This window comes from Mus musculus, chromosome 18 (genome assembly GCF_000001635.26).
Source record: "Mus musculus strain C57BL/6J chromosome 18, GRCm38.p6 C57BL/6J".
NCBI lineage: Eukaryota > Metazoa > Chordata > Mammalia > Rodentia > Muridae > Mus > Mus musculus.
In genome coordinates this window covers 80,963,149-80,990,279 of record NC_000084.6, presented here as the reverse complement: position 1 = coordinate 80,990,279, position 27,131 = coordinate 80,963,149, and the positions used below count along the sequence as shown (strand labels likewise).

General features: G+C 47.9%; 1 protein-coding gene and 1 long non-coding RNA gene across 4 annotated transcripts; one reads left to right on the top strand and one right to left on the bottom strand.

Annotated features, from left to right (window-relative positions):
- Positions 1-1,707: 1,707 nt before the first annotated feature.
- On the bottom strand, positions 1,708-2,824 carry Gm27239 (predicted gene 27239). Its single transcript, NR_169072.1, has 2 exons — positions 2,490-2,824; positions 1,708-2,011 (listed from the first exon to the last, which is right to left on the bottom strand). It is a non-coding gene; the product is annotated as a predicted gene 27239 (long non-coding RNA).
- Positions 2,825-3,258: 434 nt separating this feature from the next.
- Positions 3,259-23,291, top strand: Sall3 (spalt like transcription factor 3). Of its 3 annotated transcripts, NM_178280.4 has the most exons (4): positions 3,259-3,825; positions 15,651-18,542; positions 18,759-19,099; positions 20,376-23,283. In NM_178280.4, the coding sequence occupies exons 1-4, from the start codon at positions 3,744-3,746 to the stop codon at positions 20,805-20,807; spliced, it is 3,747 nt and encodes a 1,248-aa protein (NP_840064.2). In that variant the 5' UTR covers positions 3,259-3,743; the 3' UTR covers positions 20,808-23,283. The 3 variants fall into 3 exon arrangements, with proteins under 3 accessions (NP_840064.2, NP_001356062.1, XP_030106228.1); NM_001369133.1 differs by having other exon boundaries at positions 15,651-19,099; XM_030250368.1 differs by lacking the exon at positions 3,259-3,825 and adding an exon at positions 3,892-7,559 and having other exon boundaries at positions 15,651-19,099; positions 20,376-23,291.
- The last annotated feature ends 3,840 nt before the right edge of the window (positions 23,292-27,131 follow it).

The following is a 27,131-nucleotide window of genomic DNA, read 5'->3' as shown; positions in this document are numbered from 1 at the left end:
CAGACAAAATAATAACGTGTCACCTCTTAAGACGAAAACAGCATCGCAGGGGGAGAGACAATTAACAAATTAGATTTAATTACAAGGGAGGAAAAAGCAACTTTTGTTTTTTGCAATAGTACTTAGGTATTGCAATATTTTAATAGACAGTGGTCATGCAGTAAGTGTGCATGCTCAGTGTGCCCAACTACAGTGGAGCCTGTACCTCTTCTATGTAGTAAACTGGGCACAGCCAGAGAGCCTGCTTCTTGCCTCATCTGTGAAAATACCCCACAACACCCTGTCACTTTGCAATAGACTGTTTTGATTAAGGCTTCAGATGCAAACTCTTTCATTGAAATTTGCCACCCTGCATAAGAACAATGGAAGCTTTACCATAGAAGCCCAGGAGAGGGAGGGAGGGAGAGAATAGGTATGCAGGAAGCAACAAGCTTAAGTTTTCCAATTTTCCTTTTTAAAATTCCCCTCTCCTTGGTTTCAATCTTTGGGATCCACTTGAGTGTGGCCCGTCTGCGGTGGAGGGCATCTGCATAGGCTTCTACCACACACACTGCTTTCTTGTTTCTTTCCTCCACATCGCTGACATCTTCTCAACGAAATTCCAGCGAAGTCTGCCTCAAGGGAGTTAGGGAGCCTGCAACCTCAACCACAAGGCTCACCCAGGCTTCAACACGACCCCACCATGGCAGACCACCCCGGCCTGGTCCCATGTGGAGACCTCAGCATCCGGCATCCTTACATACTAGCTGGAGAGATGGATCAGCAATGTCCACTTCTGCCTGAGCCCCACCTGCTTCACCTTTCTTCCAACACCTACCAATGGAGCCACACCTCTGGAATCAGAGGGCTAGCTCCTTTTACAAGGGCCAGAGCAGGAGTCGCCTTCATTGGAGGGACTAGAAAGATCCTCCCAGAACCACACCTCATAGAAAATGCAAAGCAAGTCTTCCAATTAAACAGTTACACTGAGAAGAAAGACCCGGGGCGAGCATGCCGGCTTGCTACAGATCAGCAGGGGTGGGCGAGAAAAGGATGGAAGAGGGCCTCAAGCAACAAGGGAAGGGTTGAGAGCGGCTTAACGTGACCTAAATGAAGAGTCCCTAAGGACCAGGTGGTTGTGGGATCCAGCGGGATCCAGTGGGATCCATCTTCCCTGAAAGACTTCAGACTTTGTGGGAACCCGCTTTTGATTCTCCCTTAAAGTGTGCCAGAAAAGGGGGAGAGAGGGAGAGAGGGAAGGAAGGAAGGAAGGAAAAGCAAACCATAAAAGGCGCACCTTTAGCCAGCCAGTGGCTGAACACAGGACACAGATGACCTGCGAGGACGATCTTCCCGCCAAGTCGGTGCAGCTTCTCTCAAACTCTTATTGGCCCTATACATTTTGCAAAAATTTTCACTTCACACATTATACCCGCCCCCGACACAACACTTCCATTTTTTTCTCTACTCACCCGTTTTGCATTGTTTTCTCTGTTCATTTTTCTATAGTAAAAGTCCTGCCCCGGTCGCCCCAAAGTCCTACATGTAAACTTCTTGTCGCCAAACACCTCTGAACCAGGCACGTGTGTCCCCTCCCCATATTCTGCAACCATTCAGAACTTCACCGCGTGATTACAGGTAGAGTGAGACATTTCATACCTATATCTTAACTGTAAACGTGCCACCCGTGCGCATAAGTGTATGTGTGTGTTGCAACAGAACTCACGGTTTCGAACATCTTTTATTTGCTTTTATTTTTTTCCACTTAAATAAGTACACCCTCCACCAAAAGGAAAAACAAACCAACCTTAAGGATTTTTTTTTTTTCGTAAGTGGCTCTTGGGGCTGTTTGGAGGCGTCTCCAACCTGTGCGCGTCCTTCCTCCGCACAGTTAGTTCTCTTGCGCTCTTCCCGGAGCCTAAAGCTGTTGCTTCGTGGAACTTAGACTAGCGGGAGAATTCAGTGTGGGAACCCAAGCCTAGAACCGAAAGACAGCTTTCCAAGAGCCTGGCGAGTTAGATAGTTTGGGGTCCTGTGGAGGGGGCAGAAGATTCCATCAGTAGGCAGTCAGTTCCCTCAGCCCTGCGGGAAGCTCGCAAGTCGCTGGACATTGGGGCTGAAGGGTCGCCGTCTTACTTTCCCACCCTCCACCTATAAAACAAACCAGGGTAAACTCCGGGAGGCCATCTGAGCCAAGCTTCCGACAGTTGGCTACTTGCACAGGCAAAAATAAGAAATTTAAGAAGAAAAAATTAACACACATGCAGGGGAGAAGGGCACTGGAGAGGCTGCGGCGAGGCCTGGGGCACATCCTGGTGGCAGCTCCAGGATGGAGGACGCACGCGGGCGCGTGCGCTCAGTGTTGTAGGAGAGCGCGCGAGTGTGCGCGCGGGAGCGAGGTGGCGTTCGCGTGACCGCGGGAGTGGGGTTGGGGGTGACCGGTGGGGGGAGCGCGCCTCGCCAGCTGTCCAAGGCTGCCGGGCTGGCATAGACATGCATGACCCCCTCACCTGGCCCCCACGTTATCCCCGAAATCCCGACAACACGCGGTAGGCTCGCTGGACTTTCGTCGACTTGGAACTTTGAGTCGCATTCGTTGCCCACCCTGTAGGCCAGTAGGCGCTGGGGCCACGGAGCCGGCGGGAACGAAAAGGGGGGAGCGATACCTAGGTCCCGCTGTCCCCTCCCTCCCCTGGACTTAAGAAACCGTCCGTGGTGGGGATGCCCTGGCAGGCGGGCGCGGAGCCGTGAAGCCGTGGTGGTGGCAGCGGGCGGGGCAGGCGCTCGGGAGTCGGTGGGGACCGGGGGTGGGGGGAGCGGGGGACAGCAGAGGGGAGGAGAACGCAGGGAGGGGAGGAGCCGCGCGGCCGGCGCCGCTTCCGAACCGGAAAGTTGCTCTTGCCGAAGTCCAGCCACCCCACCGTGCGCACTCTGCTCCGGCCGCAAGCCTCCGAGCCTGGCGGGTTGCCGGAGGACCCCGCGAAGTGGACAGGAGCCGGGAGAGAAAGTCCGGAGAAAGGGGCACCTGAGCCGGAGCGGGCTGGGCGAGCCGAGCGGCGCGGCGAGTCGCTTCCCCAGGACCACAAGCGGTCGGCCGGGCCGGAGCGCAGGCGGTGCGGCGCCCGAGCAGCCCGGGCGAGACAAAGGCGCCGGGCCGGAGCCCTGCCCGCGGCCGCTCGCTCCGGGAGGGGCGGCCCGGCGGCGGCGGCGGGGGGGGGGGGTGTGCGGCGCGGGCGGCGGCGCAGACACTCTATAAAGGGGCGAGCCCGGCGCGCTGGCGGAGACGGCGCCGCGCGGACGCCACCAAAGTTTGCAGCCTGCTCGGCGCGGAGGGGCCGCCGCCACGGTCCGCGCCGCACCCCGGCCCGCCGGAGCCGCACCTGAGCGACGGAGGAGCGCAGCGCCTGAGCTCGGGCGGGCGGCTGAGCCCGCGATGTGAGCGGCGTGGGGCGGCGCGCACCCCGGTCCGCAGGCGCCGCGGCCCCTCCTCGCTAGCGCGGCCGCTAATTGCGAGAGCGGCCTCATTTGCATAGGCCGCCGGAGTCCGCTGGAGGCCGGCCAATCGGCGCGGCCCTCCGCTAATGGCCATGCATTATTCACCAGCCTAATTGCTCAGCCCCATGCGCGGCCCGCGCAGCCGCCGCCACCGCCCCGCGCCCCGCGCCCCGCGCCCGCCCGGCCGCCCCGCGCCCACCCCGCGCTGTCCCCACCGGCCACCCCGCTGATGCCGCTGCCCCGCACGGGGCCGGAGCGCCGCTAGCAGCATGTCTCGGCGCAAGCAGGCCAAGCCCCAGCATCTCAAGTCGGACGAGGAGCTACCGCCGCAGGACGGGGCTTCGGAGCACGGTGAGGGCCGGGGACCTCAGGGTGGCCCAGAGTTCTGGGGCGCCCACCCAGGTCGGGAAGCGCGGGCGGTGGGAGCGACTGCGCGCGTCTCCGAGTGGGAGAAAGTTCCCCTGTTCGCGTGAGCGAGTGCTAGCTGAGTCCGGCCCCTTGGCCAGGCTGGCCAACCCGGACTGGTACTCCCTCGAAGCGCGCGGGAGCGGAAAAGAGTTGCGGGCCAAGTAAACTTGGCTCCGCTGCTCGGACTTTGGGGAGCTGCGCTCGGAGGGCGCTGCGGCCGGGCTGGCTCCAGGACGGATCCGAGTCGGTTGGGCCAGAGGCAGAGGCTGGCTGGAGGCGAGCGGGCGGGAGGGGGTCTGCGATGCTGCTTCCGTGCGGCTCTGGCTTTCTGAGCTCACACGCTGCTTTGGTGGGCCCGGAGCCTCCAGAACGCGCCGGTACCCTGGTCTAGCTCAGAACTAAGCGCAGGGAGGGTGCAGCAGCGGGGAACGCGTCCGGGGCTCACCTACCGCTGGACGCGGGCCCTGGAAGCCACCGCCTGGCCAGCTTTGTTCGGCGCCGCGCGCCTTGGTACTCAGCCGGTGCTCGCCTGCAGCCTACCCGGGGCCCCAACGCCACCTCCGTGATCCCAGTCTCTGTTGCTTGTCTCTGATACCGCCAGCAGGCCGCCTCGGGTGACCCTCAGGCCGCGAGCCCCGCGGTGTCCCAGAGCGTTGACAAATCCAATCATCCCTTTCGGAAGCAAGTGGGGAAGTAAATGTCTCTTGGCCTTTCGTTAATGGCCGACTAGGGAATTGTGGGGAGCGAGCACAGCTGTTTCTTTTGGGGGCTAGTGCGTGTATGCGGTAGGACCTCAGCACGTTTCTGGCGGATTCCAAGTTTTCCCTTCGGCCTTTTCGTACTCTTTTGGACGTACTGAAATCGGGCTCTGGAGCCACCTTCGCAGTTACTTTGCACTTACCTAGAACCATCCAAAAGTGCAGAACGGTCGCTATGGAAGTTAGACGCTGAAGAAGATGCGAATTTAGTATAGTTGAACTTTGGCACCCTAAAGTTTATGGCATCCTGAATCCATGAACCCTGGGCGCCAGTTTTGGTCCGCCTTGCCAGGGTCTCCTCAGGGTACCAGCACGGAGGCCGAGGAGGGGCGGCCGCGTATGACACAGAGCCCCCCCAGCTAGTTCGAGGTTGTATAATGTATTCCTTAAAAGCCAACTTTTTATGATCAACCTATTGTAAATTGTTTAGAGGCAGATACTAAATAATCTTTTAACTGTGAAAATAATACCATCTTAAAAAAAAAAAAGAAAGAAAAAAAACCCCTCAAAACTCTAATAGACGGAATTTAAGTTTTTAACACACAGCGGTAAAGTTTGACAAAGCGTGCACGTCGCAGGAGAAAGTGAGAAAATACCCATAGCAGCCCTGGAATGAATTAAATCAAATGGGACTCGTTGGGTCTTTTTGTTGCTGTGAGGTGAGGGACCCGCATCTCTGCAGCCAAGTCAGCCAAGATTAGAACGGGCGATATGCTAAAAAGAAACGCTTGCATATGTTGGGTAGATTAGGGACAAAGAATCTTTTTGTCATGGAAATGGATTTTTTTGTTTTGTTTACTTCTTCACATAGAATTTCTCACACTTGGGTTGTTTTGTATTACCCTCAATGACTACATGATCAAATGAATGGATTTATTTCTGCCGAATGAGAAAGACAGTCTTTCCCTCAAAAGAACTACACTGCATCCCAGTGAGGAATTTTAAAGCTTCATTATTGCGGCTCCTGAATAGCTCAAAATCCGCTTTCACCGCCGCTCTAAAATGCAACAGTGTAAATACTTCTCCGCTTTGTAGGGTCGTTATCAAAATGCGCAATGTCTCCTTTTATTAAAGCATATTTTAATTAATAGAGCAAAACCTCGTGTATTTAACAATTAACAAGCCGAGGCACTGCTGTTCATTTTTAATTTCGCTTCAGAAATGTGAGTGTGGTAAAGTTAATCGTGTAAACATGTCGGAGGATATATAACCCCGACCGTGTTGAAAACCCCAGATAGTCAATTATTTACGAGTTCTCCTTTGAATTCTGCTCACTGCTCGAATTTATTTCGAGACTCCTCCATAGCCAGGTTTTCTCTCCTTTCAGTCGCAGCAGTTTCTATCCAGGCTGTGTTTTCCTACAGTCATTCAGACTTCTGAGCCCGAGGTTGCCACAGTTCCTCAGCATATTTTGCAACAGGCCAAAAATAGCCTGTCTGAGGCTGAGCTCGAGTAAAGCTGCGGGTGCTATGGGGCTTTGAAGGATAGTTCAGGCACACTGGTAAAATAAGTTCTTTCTGGTTTAATTGTTCTGAAGCAGATTGTTCATGGAGCATAAAAGATACTATGTTGCCTATGAAGTCAAGGAATGCCCAGGCTGTCTTAATTCTAACATAACCAAGAGAAGTAGCGTTGTTAGTTTTTTTTTGTTTTTGTTTTTTTTTTTTTTTTTAAGGATAAATGGTTGGGAGAACTAAATTACTCTATTGTCATTTCAAATTCTTAAATTGTTTTACATGCAGAGGAGGCAAGCGAGTGCTGCGTGAAGTTACAAGTGAGCCCAGAGTACAGTGTGTTAGAAATGAAGTCAATGGTTCCTTTGTATCAGTTTGGGTGTGACATGTTAATTAAAGCACCAGTTCCATCTCTGCAGAGGAATTGAAGACTTTTGTTAATACCATTCAGAACAGATACCTAGAGAGAGAGAGACACAGAGAGAGAGAGAGAGAGAGAGAGAGAGAGAGAGAGAGAGAGAGAGAGAGAGAATGAGAATAGAGAAGGCCAAAGATGCATAGTCATGTTGATTTACAGTGGAAACCACATATTATAATGGTTTATTTTTCAGGATTTAGTTTTTAGATAAGCAATAATAATAATTTTTTTTTTAAAAAAGCAGTAGCTTTGGTCCTCTCCACCTTTTAGACTGAAGGAATGAATGACAAATCTGCATGAAAGCAACCAAGGCTTCCTTATGGAAAGTTCTGGAGTCACCCTGGGTTACATTTTTATTTTAAGTTGCTGAGACTCAAATCCCCAATAGAAACTGTTGTTTAAAATTGTTTATTCGTGAATATTTCCCATTTTAGAAATAGATGTGATTCAGCGCTGGGATTCAGTTAGATCTGTGCAACCAGTGATGTTATCCTCTGAGCCAGCTGAAGATTTTTTTTTTGTTGTTGTTCTAAGAAAAACTAATTAAAACTTGCAGTGACAGTGCCATACTCAAGCCCGACCAAGAACTTTAAAGACATTGCAACCGTGCGCCGGCAAAAGAAGGCAAGGCAGTTCCTATGGATGTGTTTCTCTGCCCTGGGAAAGTCTGTGTTTAAGGAAGAACAAAAGAATGTTGTAATTTAAAACAGTTCTGAGGATGCATCTTTTTGTGGTCACTAATGACCTCATGGTGTTTTTTATTTTCTCTCAGCTTACAGTATATGGCTATCTTGAAATTTCTTTCAAAGGTGGTAAGCTTCTACCTAAGAGCTAACCAGTGGAATTCACAGACTGCTTAAGTCCAGGGAGAGAAAGCCACCAGAGCCCAGTGAGGAGGTCTTTTTTTTCCTTTTATCTGTATATACAGGGTTGGCCTCCCCCCTCCTCCCCGGGTACTCGCATTTACAATTCAGCATACCAAAAGGGACAATACAGAAGGCACTCTCTTACATCCACTGGCAGATTGTTTTCTCTGAAACCCAAAAGGTAAAAAGTAAGTGGGGGAGGGAGGGGTGGGGGGAGGGGGGAAAGAATTTGCAAACATTTCTTTTTAAAACGGCGCTCAAAAAAAAAAAGAAAAAAGAAAGAAAAGAAAAGAAAAGAAAAGAAAAAGAAAGAAAAGAAGAAAAAAAAAACTTAACCTGTTTAAAAATGCACACTCCCAAAACGGGTGCCAATTATTACCACCTTAAGGAGAGCTGATTAAGAGACAAGAGTTAGGGAATTTAAGTAGAGTGCATTCTAAACTTTTCAAAGCCTATGCATAATCCAGGTTTTTCAGATGTGTTCAGAGAGAGCTAGAGGGAAAGGTACAGAGGGAGAAACAGCAGGAGTTACTTAGCAAGCTGATTGTTTCTTTGTATCTAGAATGATGTCGAGAACAGACAAAAAGTAGGTCAGATTTCATTTTCAGCCCTCCCGTCCACCTCCTGGTGGCCTTAAGAGCATTTTCTTTGGGGATGGGGAATGCAGTAAACAGAGCCAAGATTTCTGTTCTGTGAACTGACCATCAGTTGGAATTTAGCATCCTCATGTGTAAGTCTTGGCACAAGGTCTTGTGTAAGTAAGTTAAAAGTCTTTAAGCTGCTAATGCGATTTTTCACCATCTTTTAGCACAGCAACCTAGTTTTGAGTGTCGTTTTAAGAAATAATATGAAAAAGAAGGGTTTCCTTTTTCCTCTCTTTCCCTTGACTGTCTCGATGACTTTTGTTTTCATCCATAATTTCTTGACTAGTTGGCAGTATAAGAAAGGCCAGTGAATCTTAGACAATCTCATGAGCATGTGAGGTAATTCTACTGCTGGCCAGACACCTCTGTCATTAAGTATGTTAAGTCGCTGCACTTTTTGTATGCAATCTATGCGAAAATCGAATTTTAGTAATTGTTTTAAGTAAACTGTTCTTAAAATATTTTGGATTTTTTTCTCTTGTAATCTCAACACGGTTATGATTTAAGGTGTGGTTAACTGTGTGACTGCCAGACGAACAAGGCAAATAATGCCCCAGACAGTGAGAGATACTGGGTTTTAACAAAATAATGGGATGACCTTTATGCTCGAGTCCAAGATTGATTGGTTTCTTAATTAAAGGAAAGGGGTTCTGGCCACCAAGGAGGGGGGCGGCTGGCGGTTCCTGAGAGGTCTCCCCTCTGAGGGTGGACCTTTTCTCTCACCTCTTGTAGAGTGGGGTGTAGTCTAGGAGGCTCAGCCCTCTTTGAGTTCTCTACAGGCATGGTAACTTCACAGTATGGCATGGAACCCTGTGGTTCTAGAAAAGGTGGGTGGCAGAATGCAGGCCAGCTTGTGACTCCTCTCCCCAAAGGTGAGTCGTTAGGAATGCTGTGACAAGCCTTGCTGATTTAACCTTTGCCTGCTTTGCCCTGCCCGGGGTGGCCGCTAGATGTCAAGCTCATAATACAATTAGTGCTTCTGTGCCGTTGACCTTGGCAACAGGACTCACCACCACCATTCTGTTAAGTGTGAACTCCGAGTCTTTTGAATGTTAACTAGAGATCCCATGAGTTCGTTCCGTGCAGTTCAAGCTTATCAAACGCCATCCAGCTCAGCACAAGTGTTTATAGCTCTTGGAAGAAGAGAATCCGGCTTGCTTTTGTGTAGCCATTACATCTTGAACGGTTTAATTAACCCTGCAGGTGCCAGGGCACTTTGTCCTCATTCCTCAGCATTACAGGGTCCTCAGAGTGGCCTCAGACTGAGCTGTTTGATAATAGTCTTGTGTAATTTGCACACATGCAGAGTCACTGGCATCGTGGGGTGGGTGGAGGCTTTTCCCCCCGATGACTTTCTGCTTGTATGCAAATTTCTCCCATAGAGCTGAAGCTGCACTGCGAAGTGCTGGTCAGCAATAGGAGCCTATGGTTTAATCACCTAACTCAGGGGCCCAAAGTCCAATGCTCACAGGTGATCGCAGGCTCTTCCCTAGTTGGGGTGTGCTGTGCACAGGGCTATTTCAACCTAGACATTTTTGCTTGAAATCTATTTTGCTTGCTCACTCCATCAAGCACCCTGCCAAGTGAGGGAGGGCGGGAGGGGCTGGGAGGGCTTGCATGTGCTCTGATAGTGAATTTCCATCAAATGGGCACTTTCGAGGGGCATGTCATAAAAGCGTGTTCTTGCCTTAGATCGTGGAGATCTCAGTATTTAAGCCACCCTCACCAAATTCTGATACATCTCAGGTCTGTGACTTTTTTTTTTTCTGTGAAGCCCGGGGATATGAGCGTGAGTGAAGCGGGACAACAGGATGAAAGGCTTGAAGTGCAACAAACATCTTTCTTATCAAAGGGGCTGTGTGTGCGTGCGCTGCTACCTCAACTCTGTGTCCCACAAAGGGACAGTGTCTCAGTCCTCGTTGCCTCACCGCACAGGTTAAAACTGAACCAGTTTAAACAGAAGACGCCTGGGGCCTGTGCCACAGGTGGTCGTGACTTAACAAATTTGTGATGTGGGCCACTGAGTAAGAGGGAGGGAGCGGGTGGGTCAATGCTGCCCTGAGCATAGCAAGACTGCCCTCCACCGTTCAACTCCGTGAGCACAAGCTTCCAGGTCTGGGGGAAAAGGACAGAAATTTTTCTTTTGCGCCTGGAATTTCTTCTACATTGTTAAACCCAGTGGGGGTCTCTATTTGTCTCCTCCTGTGACACAGCTTGCGCTCAGTATGGCGATAATTCATCTTTCTTTATGGGATTCAAAGCTATCATAAGGAGTTAAAACGAATTAATTTGCAAGAAAATAAGTGTCTCCAAAGAGTTTGAGAAAACTTGAGAAAAGCTTGCTACATTTTTTTTTTAAGAGATGTGAAGACAAAGGAAAAAGTAGGGTTTCCGGTCCGGAAGACCTACCTGGCGTTTTAAAGTTTAAGAGGGGAAGTTTAACACGCCTCTCTCTGTACGAAACAAGTCTGCCTTCTCCCTTTGTTAATTGTAGCGAATTGAAAATATGTAGCAAAGTAAAGGAAACCATAAATCAGCAATTTTACTGCTGCTTTGTAACGAGTGAAATTCTTTACACTTCCAAAAAGAGAAAGTAAAAATAAGCCTTGCTAAGTGCTGTGCATGAATATTTGTATAGAGTAAGCATGGAGTCTCATATTTATACATTGTGATGTCTTCACTTGGGGGCTTGAAACAGACTGTCACGCTCTGGAAGACAGAGAGAGCATGGTGCCATTTTCCACAGCTAACCAGAAGTGAAAGCAAGAGACTCACTGGGGTGCGAGAGGCGGGTTCTTACTAAACACACTGTTTTATCTGTGAACACAAGAAGACTTTTAAACCGAGTGCCGTGCAGCTAGCTAGGTGTGCAGGTAGCTAGGTACCTTGTGGCTTCCTCTGAGGGGCTGTGGGCCTTCTCCTTCTCTGCCAGCCACAAACATGGCTGTTACTCAAGATGGAGTCAGGAACCCCAAGTGCAAGGAGGACAACAAATCAACCCCAGATTTATTTAATATCTTATTTATTTATTTATTGCCTCCTCCAGTGCAGATGCCTGACTTCCCAGGATAGTGAAGACTGTGTGGTCCTCTTGGTATCTTGACCTGATAGCCAGTGTCACCAGCTGGTCTGCCAACTAGGAAGGAGGAGGCCCTTCTGGAAGATCCAACACCCAGATGAATTAGTTGGTCAACTGCTTAGCATTTTCTCTCCCTGTATCGTATGAGTGTCTGTAACCTTTATAGTGAAGTGCTATAAAACGCCTGCTTAATCCCTGCCTAGTGAGTTTCAAATCTTAGCTGTTGAACAACCACTAGGTAAAAAATATATAAATGACTTTGACACAAATGAGGCTGATTAGAATGCTTGTTTTTAAGTCCTCTCCTCAAAAAGAAAGGAAAGAGAGAGAGAAAGAGAAAGAATAAAAACTTGAATTGCCAATACATTTCTTAAAGATTTTTTTGTTGTCGTTGTCCTTTTGAAGAGTGTCACTCTCTGACTATGGTTCCCCATAAATAAAAATTTTAAGTAGTATTAACTAGTAAGTTAATAACTTTTACTTTTTTAGCATGGTGGCCAGTTCAGACTGTAAGCTTAAGTGAAACATGGTTGAATAATACAATCTTGGCTTTACAGGATAGCAGTTAAAGGCCAGTAGCAGCAACATGGTAAAATATAAAGCAGCCAGGACACCCACCTGGGTTCTCTCCCACAGGAAACACATAACAGTGTCAACTGCGCACATAGACAGTGTTATGCATGCCTGTGCTCAGAAGCAGGCTCTAATGTAATTTCTCTGGCACTCTGTAGAATTCATCAGAGGTCAACATTTTGGGATCTGTGAGTGAGTAGGACATCTCGATGCTCTAAAGAGTCCTTTCCTTAAGAAAGTGTATCACGTTCGGTTAACCCTGATCATCTGTCACTTCAGCCAAAGACTGTTTTGTGACTTAGAAACATTTCAAATATAGGCAAGCAAGTTCAGTTTCACAGAGGGAACATTAGCCCTTTATTTGTAATTGTGTCTATCCTAATAAATTTCTGCTTACCTCCAACTTTTATAAAGGAGGTCCAATTACATTCAGACTTGGAAGGCACAGCTCTAACTTGAGCATGTCCGACACTGAAGAGTCAGTGTTCCTGGCATTTTTTTTTAAACAGACCCCAGCAGAAATGTTAAGTGGTCATTCTAATTTATTTGCCCCAGATAAGAAATGCAAATCATACTGAAGAACTTTCCGCTTACTGACTATAGTTTTTAAGATCACTCGTTTGCCAAAAGTGAAATTCATGATGAAGCTTGGCTCACTCATAAGCAAATTGTTACCAGGCTTGGTCTCCTTGTTGGGCTCATTAACATAAAGAGCTGTTAACGGGTCCGAGGGGTCAGAGTGCCTTTCCCCACAATTTCCTCCTTCAGTTTGGAAGGACTATAGGTGGAGGATCGGTTTACTTTGAACAAAATATCTCATGTTTGGATAATTGTCACTGAACATTGCATTAAACAAAATGACATTATTTGGCAGAACGTACTTAAATATTCCACGCACAGTCTGTACAGCTAAGAAACACTTATAATTTAGCAGCCCTTGCAGTGGAGAAGAAAGAAAGAAAGAAAGAAAGAAAGAAAGAAAGAAAGAAAGAAAGAAAGAAAGAAAGAGAGAAATTACCTGGGAGATCCCTTCTCAGCCTCTGCATCTGGAAGTGAACCCTAAAAACACTCTAACACAAAAAAAAAAACTAGTGGGAATGTGAAAACGCAAATCTTTAAGGTAAACAGAGAATTGTTTGGACTGAGAACCTTTTGAAAGCACAGGTATTCTGGGTCACAACGCTACACTTTGTTATAAGGAAAATCTGGGAAATTCTCATGTTTGAAGGTATAACTTACTTACCGTTATGCAAATTAATTCTATCTGCACTGAATGCACTTTAAATGATCTCAAAGTCAGCCCACTTTTAAGCATTTCCTGAATGGATTGTTTCTAACACATTACTAAACATAAGGGAAAAGTGTTCTTTCAGTAGGATACTGTCTGATATTGTAAATTCGAAAATTAAAACCTTCAGTTTTTGTACTATACATTTTTTTCTCCTTAAAGGAAGTGTATATAGACAATATTTCAAGGCATTAGCAGTTTTTGATTTATTGTCATTTCCTTTTTAAGAAGGTGCCAAAATTATACTTTTTAATATTATAGCTTTACACACTGGAAAGCAACTTTTTAAAATCAGCCTCCTGCTTTGTTATTTCTGTGCATTTATTTTACTGCTTAGTGCAAATAAGTTCTTAAATGTCCATACATAGTATATATATATAGTATAGTATATATATGTATACTATGCATATATATATATATGAGATGTATATATGGTTTTGAAGAACGTTATCCAATTAATTAAAGTGAAATCATAAGTTAAAATTTGTCATTTTGTTAAAACTTTTAAAATTAAGTTACTGAGCCAGAGCTAAAAGAGAAACCCTGTCTCGAAAAACCAAAAAATAAACAAATAAATAAATAAATAAATAAAATTAAGTTACTGGAATACAGAAGAGCTCAGAGTTTGTTTTTATTCAATGATTTAAAAAATTCTACACGCCCCCCAGCCCCATTCCATAACCTTAAGCAGGTTTACAATTAGTTTTGCATACATTGAGCAAAGTTGAGTATTTGTTTTGCTAATGTGCCTATCTGCGGTATAAATCGGCTGTGTCTTTGCTCCCAGCTACCCTCAACCTCATTACAGATACCTATTCCGTTCCTTCCCCCACGCAGTAATGAGAGTGCTTGCTGCAGCCGGCTCTCTGCGCTGAGTTTAGTTTAAAAGTCTATGGGGTTTATGGGCTGCAGCACCAAGTTCTTTCCCCTTCAAATGGCTTAGCCAGTTAAGAAAATGCTAATTGAATGCTGCTAATAATTTTTAAAGGCATGTATAAATTACCTGGAAATAATGGCCTCATGGAAAGCGACAGACCAGCCACCAAAAAAAAAATTTCATTTTCCAGGCGAGGAGCAGTGGGGGTTTCCTGGACCAAAATTTAAAAAATCAAAAGAACAAAAACAAAGACAACAACAACAACAAATAGATTTCTCTCCTCAGAATGGTGCTGGACCCCCCCCCCAAAAAAAAAAAAACACCTTAAAGTAAAACTGTTAGAGGTGGTTTTTGTTTTTGTTTTTGTTTTTGTTTTTTAGCAAGTCTGTGTGCTAGTATTTGAACACCAGTGCCTTTTCAGGGTGGCCTGGGGCTGGTTTGCTTTCCACCTCAACTTTACACATTTAACAAAGAGCCGACTGGCCTGTGACACTGGCTCTGTTTAGCCACCTATCTGTTGCTGTCACTCTCCATCTGCAAGCCGACCAAACAAAAACAAAACCCCTTCAAGTCAGTGGCACCCAGGCTGGCACACCAAACCAGGCATCGGTGGGCACCCCACCCCACCATGTTGACCCAAAAAATGCAAGCACCAAGAAGTATCACCGGGTGTCGATTTCTTGTTCCCGTACAGCTATTTATTTGATCAGGTGTGAATTAGAGTTGTTCATTAAACACGGTTGTTATTCGGCACAAGAGGGTTAGGGGAGACAGAGGAAGTAGCTGCCTACAACAGTAATTAAACATGTGTAACCAATTAGAGGCTTTTCCACGATGGTGCAACCATATAATTTGCTAAGTCTTTCTATGAGAATAGATGAAAATAGGTACAAAAAGTGTGTCTGACTACAGCATTCTCATGTTAAACATGTCAACATCAATGAACTTTAAATATATAATTCCTAGTTTGTTAGCAAACCACTGAACTCTCTTGGCTAATCACAATAACATGTAATTTTAAGTTCATTTTGCCAAAGAATATTGCATCTGACAGAGCCGATTAATTGTACTTAAACATGATTCATTTTAGACCTAGTGTGTATTGATAGTCATATGTCAAGTTCTGAAGTGTGGGGCTTCTTCCTTCTGAAAGAGGGAAGAGAAGGACATCACCATTAGGACCTTAAGAAGTGCTTATAGTTTCTTTGTTATGTTGACAAATCATAGTATTTAGCCTAAATTTCCTACGTGAAATAAATGCCTATTGACTCAAAAGGTTCTGTAGGACCCCGTTAGACCAGCAGCACCTCAGCTGGGTTTGGAGATGATAAATCCATGAGCCCAGACCACACCACACGGGCTTCCTGTCAGGTGCTGGTGTGTGGGAAAGGTTACGAATTAGCTCGGCAATGTTAAGTGAACTGGCAGAGGCGTCTCTAATTTTGTTGGAAATGAGGAAGCCCGATGGTAAAGGGGAATCCTAATGAGGCCGTCGAAGGCTGGCTTTGTACCCAACAGACAGGGTGGCTGTGGGTTGTATGAAGATATTGGAAATCGATGCCTTCTATGGAATTTCATTAAGAAGCAGTATCCACAATTGATAGAGCCTCATAATTTGATGGATTGTGCTAAGAAAATGATTAGCTAGCTAGAAAGAGTCATAGAACACACACGCTGGGACGTCAGAAATGTTGAAGTGGGGTAATTTGTACAAAATAAAAAATATTGATTTTACTGATGTGCAAAATTTTGAAATGGAGGGTGGCTGTCTGGCGGAGCCTGGCTGATGTAATCTCTTCTTGGTTTCCTAGGCGTCCCGGGGGACGGTGCGGAGGACGCAGACAGCGGCAGCGAGAGCAGGAGCGGCAGCGAGGAAACCAGCGTGTGTGAGAAGTGCTGTGCAGAGTTCTTCAAGTGGGCGGACTTCCTGCAGCACAAGAAGACCTGCACCAAGAACCCACTGGTGCTGATCGTGCACGACGATGAGCCGGCGCCGCCCTCTGAGGACTTTCCAGAACCTTCTCCCGCCAGCTCGCCCAGTGACCGCACTGAGAGTGAGGTGGCTGAGGAGGTGGCGCCCACGGAGGGCAGCGAGGTGAAGGCTGCTACAAAGGAGGCGGAGCCCATGGATGTGGAGGTATCTACGGACAAGGGCCCTCCAGGCCCAAGTGTACCCCCACCGCCGCCTGCACTGCCGCCACAGCCAGAGCCTGCGGCCTTCAGCATGCCTAGTACCAATGTGACCCTGGAGACGCTGCTCAGCACCAAGGTGGCCGTGGCACAGTTCTCACAGGGTGCACGTGCGGGCGGCACCACAGGCGCTGGTGGCAGCGTGGGCGCGGTGGCCATCCCCATGATCCTGGAGCAGCTGGTGGCGCTGCAGCAGCAGCAGATCCACCAACTTCAGCTCATCGAGCAGATCCGCAGCCAGGTGGCCCTGATGAGCCGGCAGCCTGGGCCTCCATTGAAGCCCTCAGCCAGTGCCCCTGGAACAGCCTCAGTACAGCTTCAGGGTCTGACTCCCCATGCGGCCCTCCAGCTTTCTGCTGGCCCTGCCACTGCCTCTGCTGGCTCGGGCTCCACGCTGCCGGCAGCCTTCGATGGCCCCCAGCACCTGTCACAGCCTGCATCCGGCACAAGCACTCCCTGCAGCACCAGTGCTGCCCCCCCTGATTCTGGGGCACACCCAGCCTGTAGCACTGGCCCAGCTCCAGGAGCCGTGGCCGCTGCATCCAGCACTGTAGGCAACGCGGTGCAGCCCCAAAATGCATCCACGCCCCCTGCCCTGGGTCCTGGACCCCTCCTCAGCTCAGCCTCCAATCTGCCAAACCCTCTGCTACCTCAGACTTCATCCAGCAGTGTCATCTTCCCCAACCCGCTGGTTAGCATTGCTGCCACCGCCAATGCCCTGGATCCCCTGTCGGCTCTGATGAAGCACCGCAAGGGCAAGCCCCCTAATGTTTCAGTGTTCGAGCCCAAGGCCAGTGCCGAGGACCCTTTCTTTAAGCACAAGTGCAGGTTCTGTGCCAAGGTCTTCGGCAGTGACAGTGCGTTGCAGATCCACCTACGATCCCACACAGGGGAGCGGCCCTTCAAATGTAACATCTGCGGGAACCGCTTTTCCACCAAGGGCAACCTGAAGGTCCACTTTCAGAGGCACAAGGAGAAGTACCCCCACATCCAGATGAACCCCTACCCTGTCCCAGAATACCTCGACAATGTGCCCACCTGCTCTGGGATCCCCTATGGCATGTCCCTGCCCCCAGAAAAGCCGGTGACCACCTGGCTGGACAGCAAGCCAGTGCTGCCCACTGTACCAACATCAGTAGGGCTCCAGCTGCCCCCCACCGTCCCTGGCACCCACAACTACACTGACTCCCCTAGCATCACTCCGGTCAGCCGCTCCCCACAGAGGCCCTCTCCAGCATCCAGCGAATGCACCTCTCTGTCCCCAGGCCTCAACAATACTGAGTCTGGTATCACAGTGAGGCCCGAGTCACCCCAGCCACTCCTGGGTGGGCCTTCGCTTACTAAAGCCGAGCCAGTCAGCCTGCCTTGCACAAGTACAAGGACAGGAGATGCTCCTGTGGTGGGTGGGCAGGTCAGTGGGTTGCCCACTTCAGCTGCCACTGCTGTCACTGACAGCGCCTGCACAAGTCTCGGGAGCCCTGGTCTTCCAGCCGTCTCTGACCAATTCAAGGCCCAGTTTCCTTTCGGCGGGCTGCTTGACTCTATGCAAACGTCAGAGACCTCGAAACTGCAGCAGCTAGTGGAGAACATCGATAAGAAGATGACCGACCCGAACCAGTGTGTCATCTGCCACCGCGTGCTGAGCTGCCAGAGTGCACTGAAGATGCACTACAGGACCCACACAGGGGAAAGGCCCTTCAAGTGTAAGATTTGTGGCCGCGCCTTCACCACCAAAGGCAACCTGAAGACGCACTTCGGGGTACACCGCGCCAAGCCCCCACTCCGCGTGCAGCATTCCTGCCCCATCTGCCAGAAGAAGTTCACGAACGCCGTCGTGCTGCAACAGCATATCCGTATGCACATGGGAGGACAGATCCCAAACACGCCACTGCCTGAGGGCCTGCAGGAGGCCATGGACGCCGACCTGCCCTTTGATGAAAAGAACGCAGAGACCCTCAGCAGCTTTGACGATGACATCGACGAGAACTCCATGGAGGAGGACTCGGAGCTGAAGGACACGGCCAGCGACTCGTCTAAACCACTTCTGTCTTACTCGGGCTCCTGTCCGCCCTCGCCCCCGTCGGTCATCTCCAGCATCGCTGCCCTCGAGAACCAGATGAAAATGATTGACTCGGTCATGAACTGCCAGCAACTGGCCAACTTGAAGTCGGTGGAAAACGGGTCTGGGGAAAGCGATCGCTTGAGCAACGACTCCTCCTCTGCGGTGGGCGACCTGGAGAGCCGCAGTGCAGGCAGCCCTGCCCTATCGGAGTCCTCGTCCTCCCAGGCTCTGTCCCCTGCTCACAGTAATGGTGAGAGCTTCCGGTCCAAGTCGCCAGGCCTTGGCCACCAGGAAGATCCGCAGGAGATCCCACTGAAGACTGAAAGGCTAGACAGCCCACCCCCCGGCCCAGGAAATGGAGGTGCCCTGGACCTGACAGCGGGCCACCCTGGTCGGCCACTCATCAAGGAGGAGGCCCCTTTCAGCCTGCTGTTCCTGAGCAGAGAGCGCGGTAAGTGTGCGAGCACTGTGTGTGGTGTCTGTGGCAAGCCCTTTGCTTGCAAAAGTGCGTTGGAAATCCACTACCGCAGCCATACCAAGGAGAGGCCGTTTGTCTGCACGGTCTGCAGGCGAGGCTGCTCCACTATGGGTAACTTAAAGCAGCACTTACTGACACACAAGTTGAAAGAGCTGCCTTCTCAGGTGTTTGACCCCAACTTTACTCTAGGTCCCAGCCACAGCACGCCTAGCCTGGCCTCCAGCCCTGCGCCCACCATGATCAAAATGGAAGTGAACGGCCACAGCAAGGCTATCGCACTGGGTGAGGGTCCAGCGCTACCAGCCGGAGTCCAGGTCCCTACTGGGCCCCAGACAGTGATGAGCCCTGGCCTGGCACCCATGCTGGCACCCCCTCCACGCCGGACACCCAAGCAGCACAACTGTCAGTCATGTGGGAAGACCTTCTCCTCAGCCAGTGCCCTGCAGATCCATGAGCGCACCCACACTGGGGAGAAGCCCTTTGGCTGCACCATCTGCGGCAGGGCCTTCACCACCAAGGGCAATCTCAAGGTAAGAGGATCACGGCCTGAGGCTGTGGCCAAGCCAAGTGGCACCCATGGATGGTGCCTTATACCCTTTCTCTAGGCTGCCTGGCAGAGGTTCTGCCTTCACACTCATGTGTATGTATGTATACACATGTATGGAGCATGTTTGTACATGTATGAGTGTGCATGTGTTATGTGTGTATACATTTATGTGCACATACTCAAAAGATATGCAGCCCATTAAACAGTAAGAGAAGCAGGAATCCATGTTCCACCTGAAGGGGGCGGGGGTGGGGAGTGCTACACATGTCTGCCTGCCTCTTCTGATGGCATCCACCTGTTCCAGGTCTAGGGTCACCCTAGATACATGGTGAGTGGGCCCAGGACACAAGCCTTTAATCTGAAAACAAAACAAACATGACCCTTAGACACTAGCATATAACACAAAGACGAGACTTGCACTCTGAGGTCTAGAATGTTCCACCGTCTGTGTGGCTGCAGACAGGGCCCCAGGGAGGAATGCTGGGTGAGAAGTTCCCCAGCTCGTGAGGCCTGGAGGAGACATGTGCTTAAGCCCAGTCTCAGCCAAGTGTTCTCTGGAGACCGACTGCTGACAGATGTTCCAGGTTTCAGGCTATGCTGTTGGCCTCAGCTAAACAGACACCCCCGGGCCTAGGCCTCAGAAACCTCTCCAGGGAGGGCCAGTGGTCACCACCTGTGGTCTCTGTGCTGAGTCAGCACTGACTGACCAGGAGCCCTAAAGACCCTGCTGCTCTGGGTAACCCAAGAGGGTCTTCGCACTCATTTTCCCCTTTGAGGACTTTTTAAAAGCTTGAACGTGAGCTGAGGAGATGGCTGAGCCTAGTCTATTTGTCAAGTTCTAAGCCAGGAAGAGACTCTAGCTTAAAAAACACAGGGGGGCAGGAGAGCATGTTGGAGGGATAGCACCAGAGGTTGTCTTCTGACCTCCATGTGCATACATTGAGGTAGATAATGGATGAAGGGACAAGGGCCTTTATCCTTAAAGCTCTAGAGCATTCTCTATAGTCTGGTGTTGGGGGGGGGGGGTGTTGATATCCAGCAAGTTTGTTCACTTAACTCGCCGGTTTCGCTTTTTATATTCACAGAATGGAATACTGTGTGTCTAATAGAAGGTGCTCGGGGAGTCTCCCCTAACTGCGTTCTGCTGACCCCAGACTAATACTTAGAATGTAGGCCCATGGGCCATTGGCGTCAAGCCACAGCCGCTCAGAGCTCTCCACCTGCTTTACTTGTGGCTTGTCTCTCTGTCTCCCCCACAGGTACACATGGGCACCCACATGTGGAACAATGCACCCGCGAGGCGTGGCCGCCGCCTGTCTGTGGAGAACCCCATGGCTCTGCTCGGTGGCGATGCTCTCAAGTTCTCTGAGATGTTCCAGAAGGACCTGGCAGCTCGAGCGATGAATGTGGACCCCAGCTTTTGGAACCAGTACGCCGCTGCCATCACCAACGGGCTGGCCATGAAGAACAATGAGATCTCTGTCATCCAGAACGGAGGCATCCCTCAGCTCCCAGTAAGTCTAGGCGGAGGTGCCATCCCGCCTTTGGGTGCCATGGCCAGTGGGGTGGACAAGGCACGCACTGGCAGTAGTCCGCCCATTGTCAGCTTGGACAAAGCGAGCTCAGAGACGGGAGCCAGCCGGCCATTCGCGAGGTTCATTGAGGATAACAAGGAGATTGGGATCAATTAGCAGGATACACTTAAGACTCCACCCTCCTCTTCTGTCCCAAGTCCACTGCAGAGTTGGAGCGTCAGGCTTTGGACCCCACATGCCTAGGCTCTCATTAATACTTAATACCCACGACAGAAAATATCTGCACCGTGTGGCTGCTGCAGGGAGCCCTGGGGAGCGAGGCGCAGTACTGCAGTGGGTTTGACTCTTCTGAAGGTAAGAACTCTGCAACCTTTAAAGGAAATCTCAGACAAAAGCTCATGTGCTTGGAAAAAAAAAAAAAGGAAAGAAAAGAAATGGCCTTAGGAACAGAAAGAGTCAGACCATATCTACTTCATTTCTCCTAAAACCTAGTGACCCCTTTGTGTAGGGGAACGGGGTCCCCTGTGGTAATCCCGTGAGCTGCATTCAATGGTTTTGTTCAAATTCTGTAGACACTTGAACTCTGTTTTAGGGACTCTCCGTCTTGAAGAAGCAGTTCAGTGCTCCAAACGCTGTGTATAATGACAGTCTTTTTGTCTATAGTATTTATGTTAAGATTATGCGGGTAACAAACAATAAAATAGCCCAACCTTAAATGAAGATTTTTGTATCACAGAATACATCTGGCTATGTGATCTTTTTTTTTTTTTTTTTAAAGCGAGATTTGCTTCATTATAAATAAGTGGATTAATTCAATGCAGGCAAAATCGTGACGTTCTATTGGGAAAGATAGCATGGTTTTTGTGTGCAAGTACCTGTCAGTAACAATCGCCCCCCCCCCACCTTTAATTTAAATGTTTGTAGCTGCTATGTGAACAATTGTTCTCTAGTGTGGTCTGTAGCCCCGCGGTCGACTGGGAACAAGTTACAGACAAGCATCAGCGTAAAATGATTTACAGCATTATAAACAGTTGTGAGTAAATATTTCACATTATCAAAGCTGTATAATAAAGAGGTAATGTTTGTATAATGTGGTTGCAAATCTTAATTTATACAATTGCACTTTTAGTATTTTGTATTAGGGAAGTTTGTCTATAATTTGAAAATTAAAAAAAAAGATGTAAAGTATTTTATAAATAGTACTTCAGTTTAAAGAAAATGGAGGGGGAAAAAAAACCCATGTCACAGTTTATTGTTTTGTCTTAAAGTCAAACATGAGAAGTCTAAGCCGTTTAAGCAGAAAAGAAGCCACCAGGACTTGTCAGCACCTCAATAAAATAAGACCTGCCATTTCTTAAATTAACATGATTTATTTAACTTTTCTACAAAAACCTCTTGAAAAAACTGTGAGCATCATAACAAAACCCTGACAAATGACTCTCAGTCCCTGACATAGAAAGGCAGGGGGACAACAGAGCACACGTTGCGCAAGTGTGACTTCACCATAGGCTCCCCTCTGTCTCTCTCACACACACGATACGGGACTGCCTCATAGCACTGGTCAGGGCACAAAGGAGACCGGGATACCGAGTGTCTGGCAGTATAATCAGTCATAACCATGACATTTCCTAAGTTCATGATTTATTGTCTTTCCAAGTGCAAACGCAGTGTGGTGTCCCGATTATTCCAACCCCGATCTTTTGCTGATGACCTACCTGTCTAAACTGTATCCACTGAGCACAGAAGCCAGAGGCTGGGAGGCAGGGTGGACTGGAAACTTGAACGTCAAGTGTTGTGTGTACTACCTCATTTTTGTGCATTTGCAAGCATGCTGGGATGTGACATGACGGACTTCCAACAAAAATTGCTCAAGACATACTGTAGGTAGCTGGGTACCTCGGCAGGGAGCTGTCTGCGCTTGAAGGCCAAACCAGACAGTGTGAGACAGAAGGATAGAGCAGTCACCTCATACAACTTGAACCAACAGGAAAAGGCGCTGCAGGGGAATGACTACCACAGGCCTGTGCCTGAGCAGAGAGCATCTGGGCTCATTAGCTGTTCCTGACTTTGGAAATGAACACAGGTCTCTCTGGCTCTGTTTTCCATGTAGTGAGGTAGAGCATCTACAGGCCATGCCATCTCTTGCTGGTGTGGGGATGGGAGCAGGTGCTTCAGCTTTGGGGAGATGAGACAGGGTGGCTTAATGTTGCCCTGCTTTAGCAGTTGAACGTCTTGTTATTTATCTGTGTCCTCTTGGTGTGTTTTCTCCCCCTGTCTCGGTTGGTACCATGTTAGTGTTCTTTCTTCTCTCAAAAGGATGTGTATATAACTTAAGAAAAGAGAAATGTAAAGTGTTATAAACGAGACGGCTGATGAAGGTGCAGAGACCACCCCCATTCTGTGTTCAGGGCTGGCTGTCCCTCTGCGTGGTGAAGAGAGACACTATTTTTATACCGCAAAAACCACGCGGGGGTGAGGGCCTCCCAGAACCAGCCAGGGTGTTCGGGAGACCCGATATATTTTATGATTTAAATCTTGTGGCTTGACACATCTACTGACTGAAATGGATGTTGTAGACTTAGGTTACTATTTTTGTCATACAGAACTGAATAAAATGCGGGGTGTCCTATTATTTCTGAATCGTGTTCCCTGATTCTTCCTGGTGGAGTCTGCAGTGCTGGTCGGTGGTGGTGGATGGCTGTCTGTGGCGTTTTCCAGAGGGGATGTCAAACAGGGGTTGGCAGGTTATAGTTAAGCAATATCTACAAGTTTTTTTATCTTGAATTAGTTTTTTCAGTGCTGGGCATAGAACCCAGGGCCCTGTAAGTGCATGCCGGACAAGCACCTTGCCTCTGGTCCAGATCTCCCCTCCCCCTAAGTTTTAATTTTGGATGTTGCTTTACATCTGCCATGGAAGAGGATGTGATAGAGATGCCTGCCAGAGACTCTACAGCGTCCAAAGATGGCCACACCGGGTTTGCCTTTCCGTCCTCTGCACTGGGTGATCACAGTAGCGTTCAGGTCACTACAGCCAACGGGGCTTCTCAGATCCATGTAGGAAACACAGGAACAAGCGAGTGCTCACAGATACCACGCTCAGCAGACTTCCCGTGGGCCTTCTGACATCAGCCTCTGTCCTCTCCCACTGGAGACATCATTTGACTTTAAATTAGCATTGTCTCACAGATAACATTGCTATAAATCTTAACTTTAAGAGCTCCTAGATATGACGTTAGATAATCAGTTTCTTCTTAAAAAAAAAAAAAAAAAACACTAAATAACTATCGATAACCAGAAGCTAAATGACTTGTATCAGGGACATGGGGGAAGAAGTGTCCTTTTAGGAATGACAAAGGCACTAACCACTAATCCAGCTGACCAGGTCCCCCTTGGTGGTTCTCAATCCTTAGAAATTAAACTGTGTTGACATGTTTGAACTATTCATATAGTAAATTCAATTTTTTAAAAAAAAAAAAAGAAATATAGCAAAGATTCCACAGATATTTAGAATCATCGACAAAATTTTAAACTCAAGAGAAAAAGAACATATATCTTTTCTATTTCAAAATTATTTACAGGTAGCAAGCCAGAGGTAGACTGGGTTCTACTTCCAACACCAGCTCCGGGTACTCGAAGAATCGTCGTTAAGTGGCAACAATCCCCCAAAATTGCTTGACTACGTTTCTATTCCAAGTTCATTCAGGAGCCACTAACATTTAAAACTAATTCAAGGCAGTACTATAGGGTCAAGCAGGAATAATCCCGCCCCTGGGGATGAGGGCAGGCAGCACATATATGTAGCTTCTCCTTCCTGTCTGGCAGACAATACCTGGTCCCATGTGGTATTTCACAAACACAGCAGACATCAGGGGCATTGATTGCTTTATTCCTAAGCAGTGTCTATGCTTCCGGCCCGCCGACGTCAGAGCACTGCCGTCCCTCAGCCGTGCGACTCTAGCTGCAGACCCCTGGACCCTTCCTTTCTGTCTCCTGCCACATGCTTAGGACAAAGCAGTGACGGTGTGTGACTGTCTAACCTGTCCCACCACATACCCCGACCAGCCTAACTCCTTCACTGAGCACGCACCAGGGCTAAGGGAAGGTGGCTGACACGCTTGCTGTTTACCACTAAAGTGTCTTGTGACTGAACACTGTACTTGAGGATGAGGGGACATATTTATGTCTTTTAGTTGACCATGACCATGCTCGAGATTAAAATTTGATCTGAAAAAAAAAATTCTTATGAAAGTAGGGAAAATCCCTTGCCTTTTACTTAAAGAGAAGTGACTGGTATTAACTGAGCGTTCTTCACAAAGAGGGAGCCTTAAGGACAAGACACAGTGCAGTCATCGCCAGCAGTGGACAGTGTGTCTGCCAGGGACGGAGCCTCTCCCCTCCCCTCCCCTCCCCCAGCCTCCTTGTCTGTAAGAGCTCAGAAGTTGATGGTAAATCACTCCAGTTCTAAAATTTCTTGGTTTTTTTTTTTTAAGCCACTAATACACACCTTCCCTGTAATGATATAATGCACAGAGTAATTGATGATTAGAGATGTGATATATCTATATAGATATAGACAGAGAGAGAGACCGTGAACAAATGTCTAAGAATATTATGATACAGAAAATTTATTCCAAATAACTGCTGAAAGATTTCTGTGGAATCATTTTTGGACCAGGAAAGTATATTTCTATCTTTAAATATGAAAGCAACAAGAAGACTTTCAGCTCATGAGTTTTCCTTCTGGTGCCTCAGTACCTGTGATAAGATAAAAAGTATGTTCTGTGAAAATTACGCTGACTTTATTTTCAGTTAGAAAACAGATTTTTAAAGTGATTTGGCTTTTTGGTATACATCACATATAACAAAAGCGCGTGCACACACACACACACACACACACACACGTACACACGAACACGTCCCTGAGGGAGACATCAATGTTCGGATTAACATGGTGTTTTTTCCCTGATCTTTAAAAATATTAGAGAAGCCTAATCAGTTGGGTTGCTCATACCCTGACTTGCATCTCAGTCTGCATGTCTCCTTCCTTTTCGGGCATCTCTGTTTATAAATTCAATGAGGCAGACCTGAATGCACCCACGTGAAGCATGCACCTCGCATTCACTGGGCTCAGGGGACCTGGTGGGCAGGGCAGGAGGGGCATCGGGACAGAAGAGAGATTGCCATTGATGCCAGCATGTGTAAACAGAAAGCAAGCGACCACCGGGTCCTGTCTGTGGGCTGAGAGGTCCAGTCACGTACAGCAGTGTGATCACGCACTGTACAGGGTTCAGCCATGGAAATAATGGTTGGATCACAGCTTTCCAAATGGGATTATTTATGAACAAGGAGATTCTATGGCTCCCCACACACATTTTCTATATTGGTATGCTATGCTTTTAAAAAGCATCAAAAATGATATGTAAGCTAGGATTTTACAGAGAAGCCTGAATCGGTCTCTCTCAGTCATGTTGCGTTTGAATTCCTCGCTGGCTCCATTTATTTCTCATCTTCCTGTGCTAACTTAAAGGAGGCAGATTTTAATGTGGGCAGAGGTAAATTTTGTTTCTTAGGGGGGTTTGGTTTGGTTTGGTTTGGTTTGGTTTGGTTTGGTTTGGTTTGGTTTGGTTTGGTTTGTAGTTGTTGAGACAATTTTCTTCTTACACAGTCCTGGATATCCTGGAACTCACTATGGCAGTCTCACAGAGATTCGCCTGCCTCTGCCTCCCAAGTGCTGCAAGGCAGATTAGAGGCATGTGCCACCATACCCCTGTGAGATGAGAATTTTTAAATGACAAAGGTTAGCACATTATATATATTTAGAACCAACAGATCTTTTGATTAAGATCTAAAATGTTTCTGTCTTTATTTTTTTCCTATTTCTTTTGTCAAGAACGATTTAGAAACAAATGCCCCTATGGTCCTGATTCACCTACAAGAAACGTGCAGCACCCTCCATGCCAACACTGTTGGTACAAAAAAAAAAAAAAAAGAAAGAAAGAAAGAAAGAAAGAAAATGGGCCTGGAAAAAAAATAGTTTGAACTGCAAAGAACCAAAGTTTTAGAAATATTTTATGGAAAAAATTGTTTAAGGCCTTCTTCCCTACAATTTCAAATAACTCTCAAATAAACTAGATTTTGACAAAAATCCATTTCAGCCTTTATATTTCTGTGACTTTTAATAATGTGTGCACATCCCCCTCCCCCCCTCCCCCCGTGAGTGCACCTTGGGAGCTGTGCCCTTCACCGATCGCACCCATGAGATCTGGGAGCTTCCATGAGGTAAGTATCATAACCAGGTTTGGTTTTGTTTGTTTTATTTTTATACCTAGAGCTTTTATATATATATTTATATGTATATATATATATATATATACACACATATATATATATATATACTCAACTTCCAAGGACATAGGCATCAGAAAGCAGTTCTATCACTTGTCACCAGTGTATAAACACTTCTCTAGTAGTAAGCTGAAA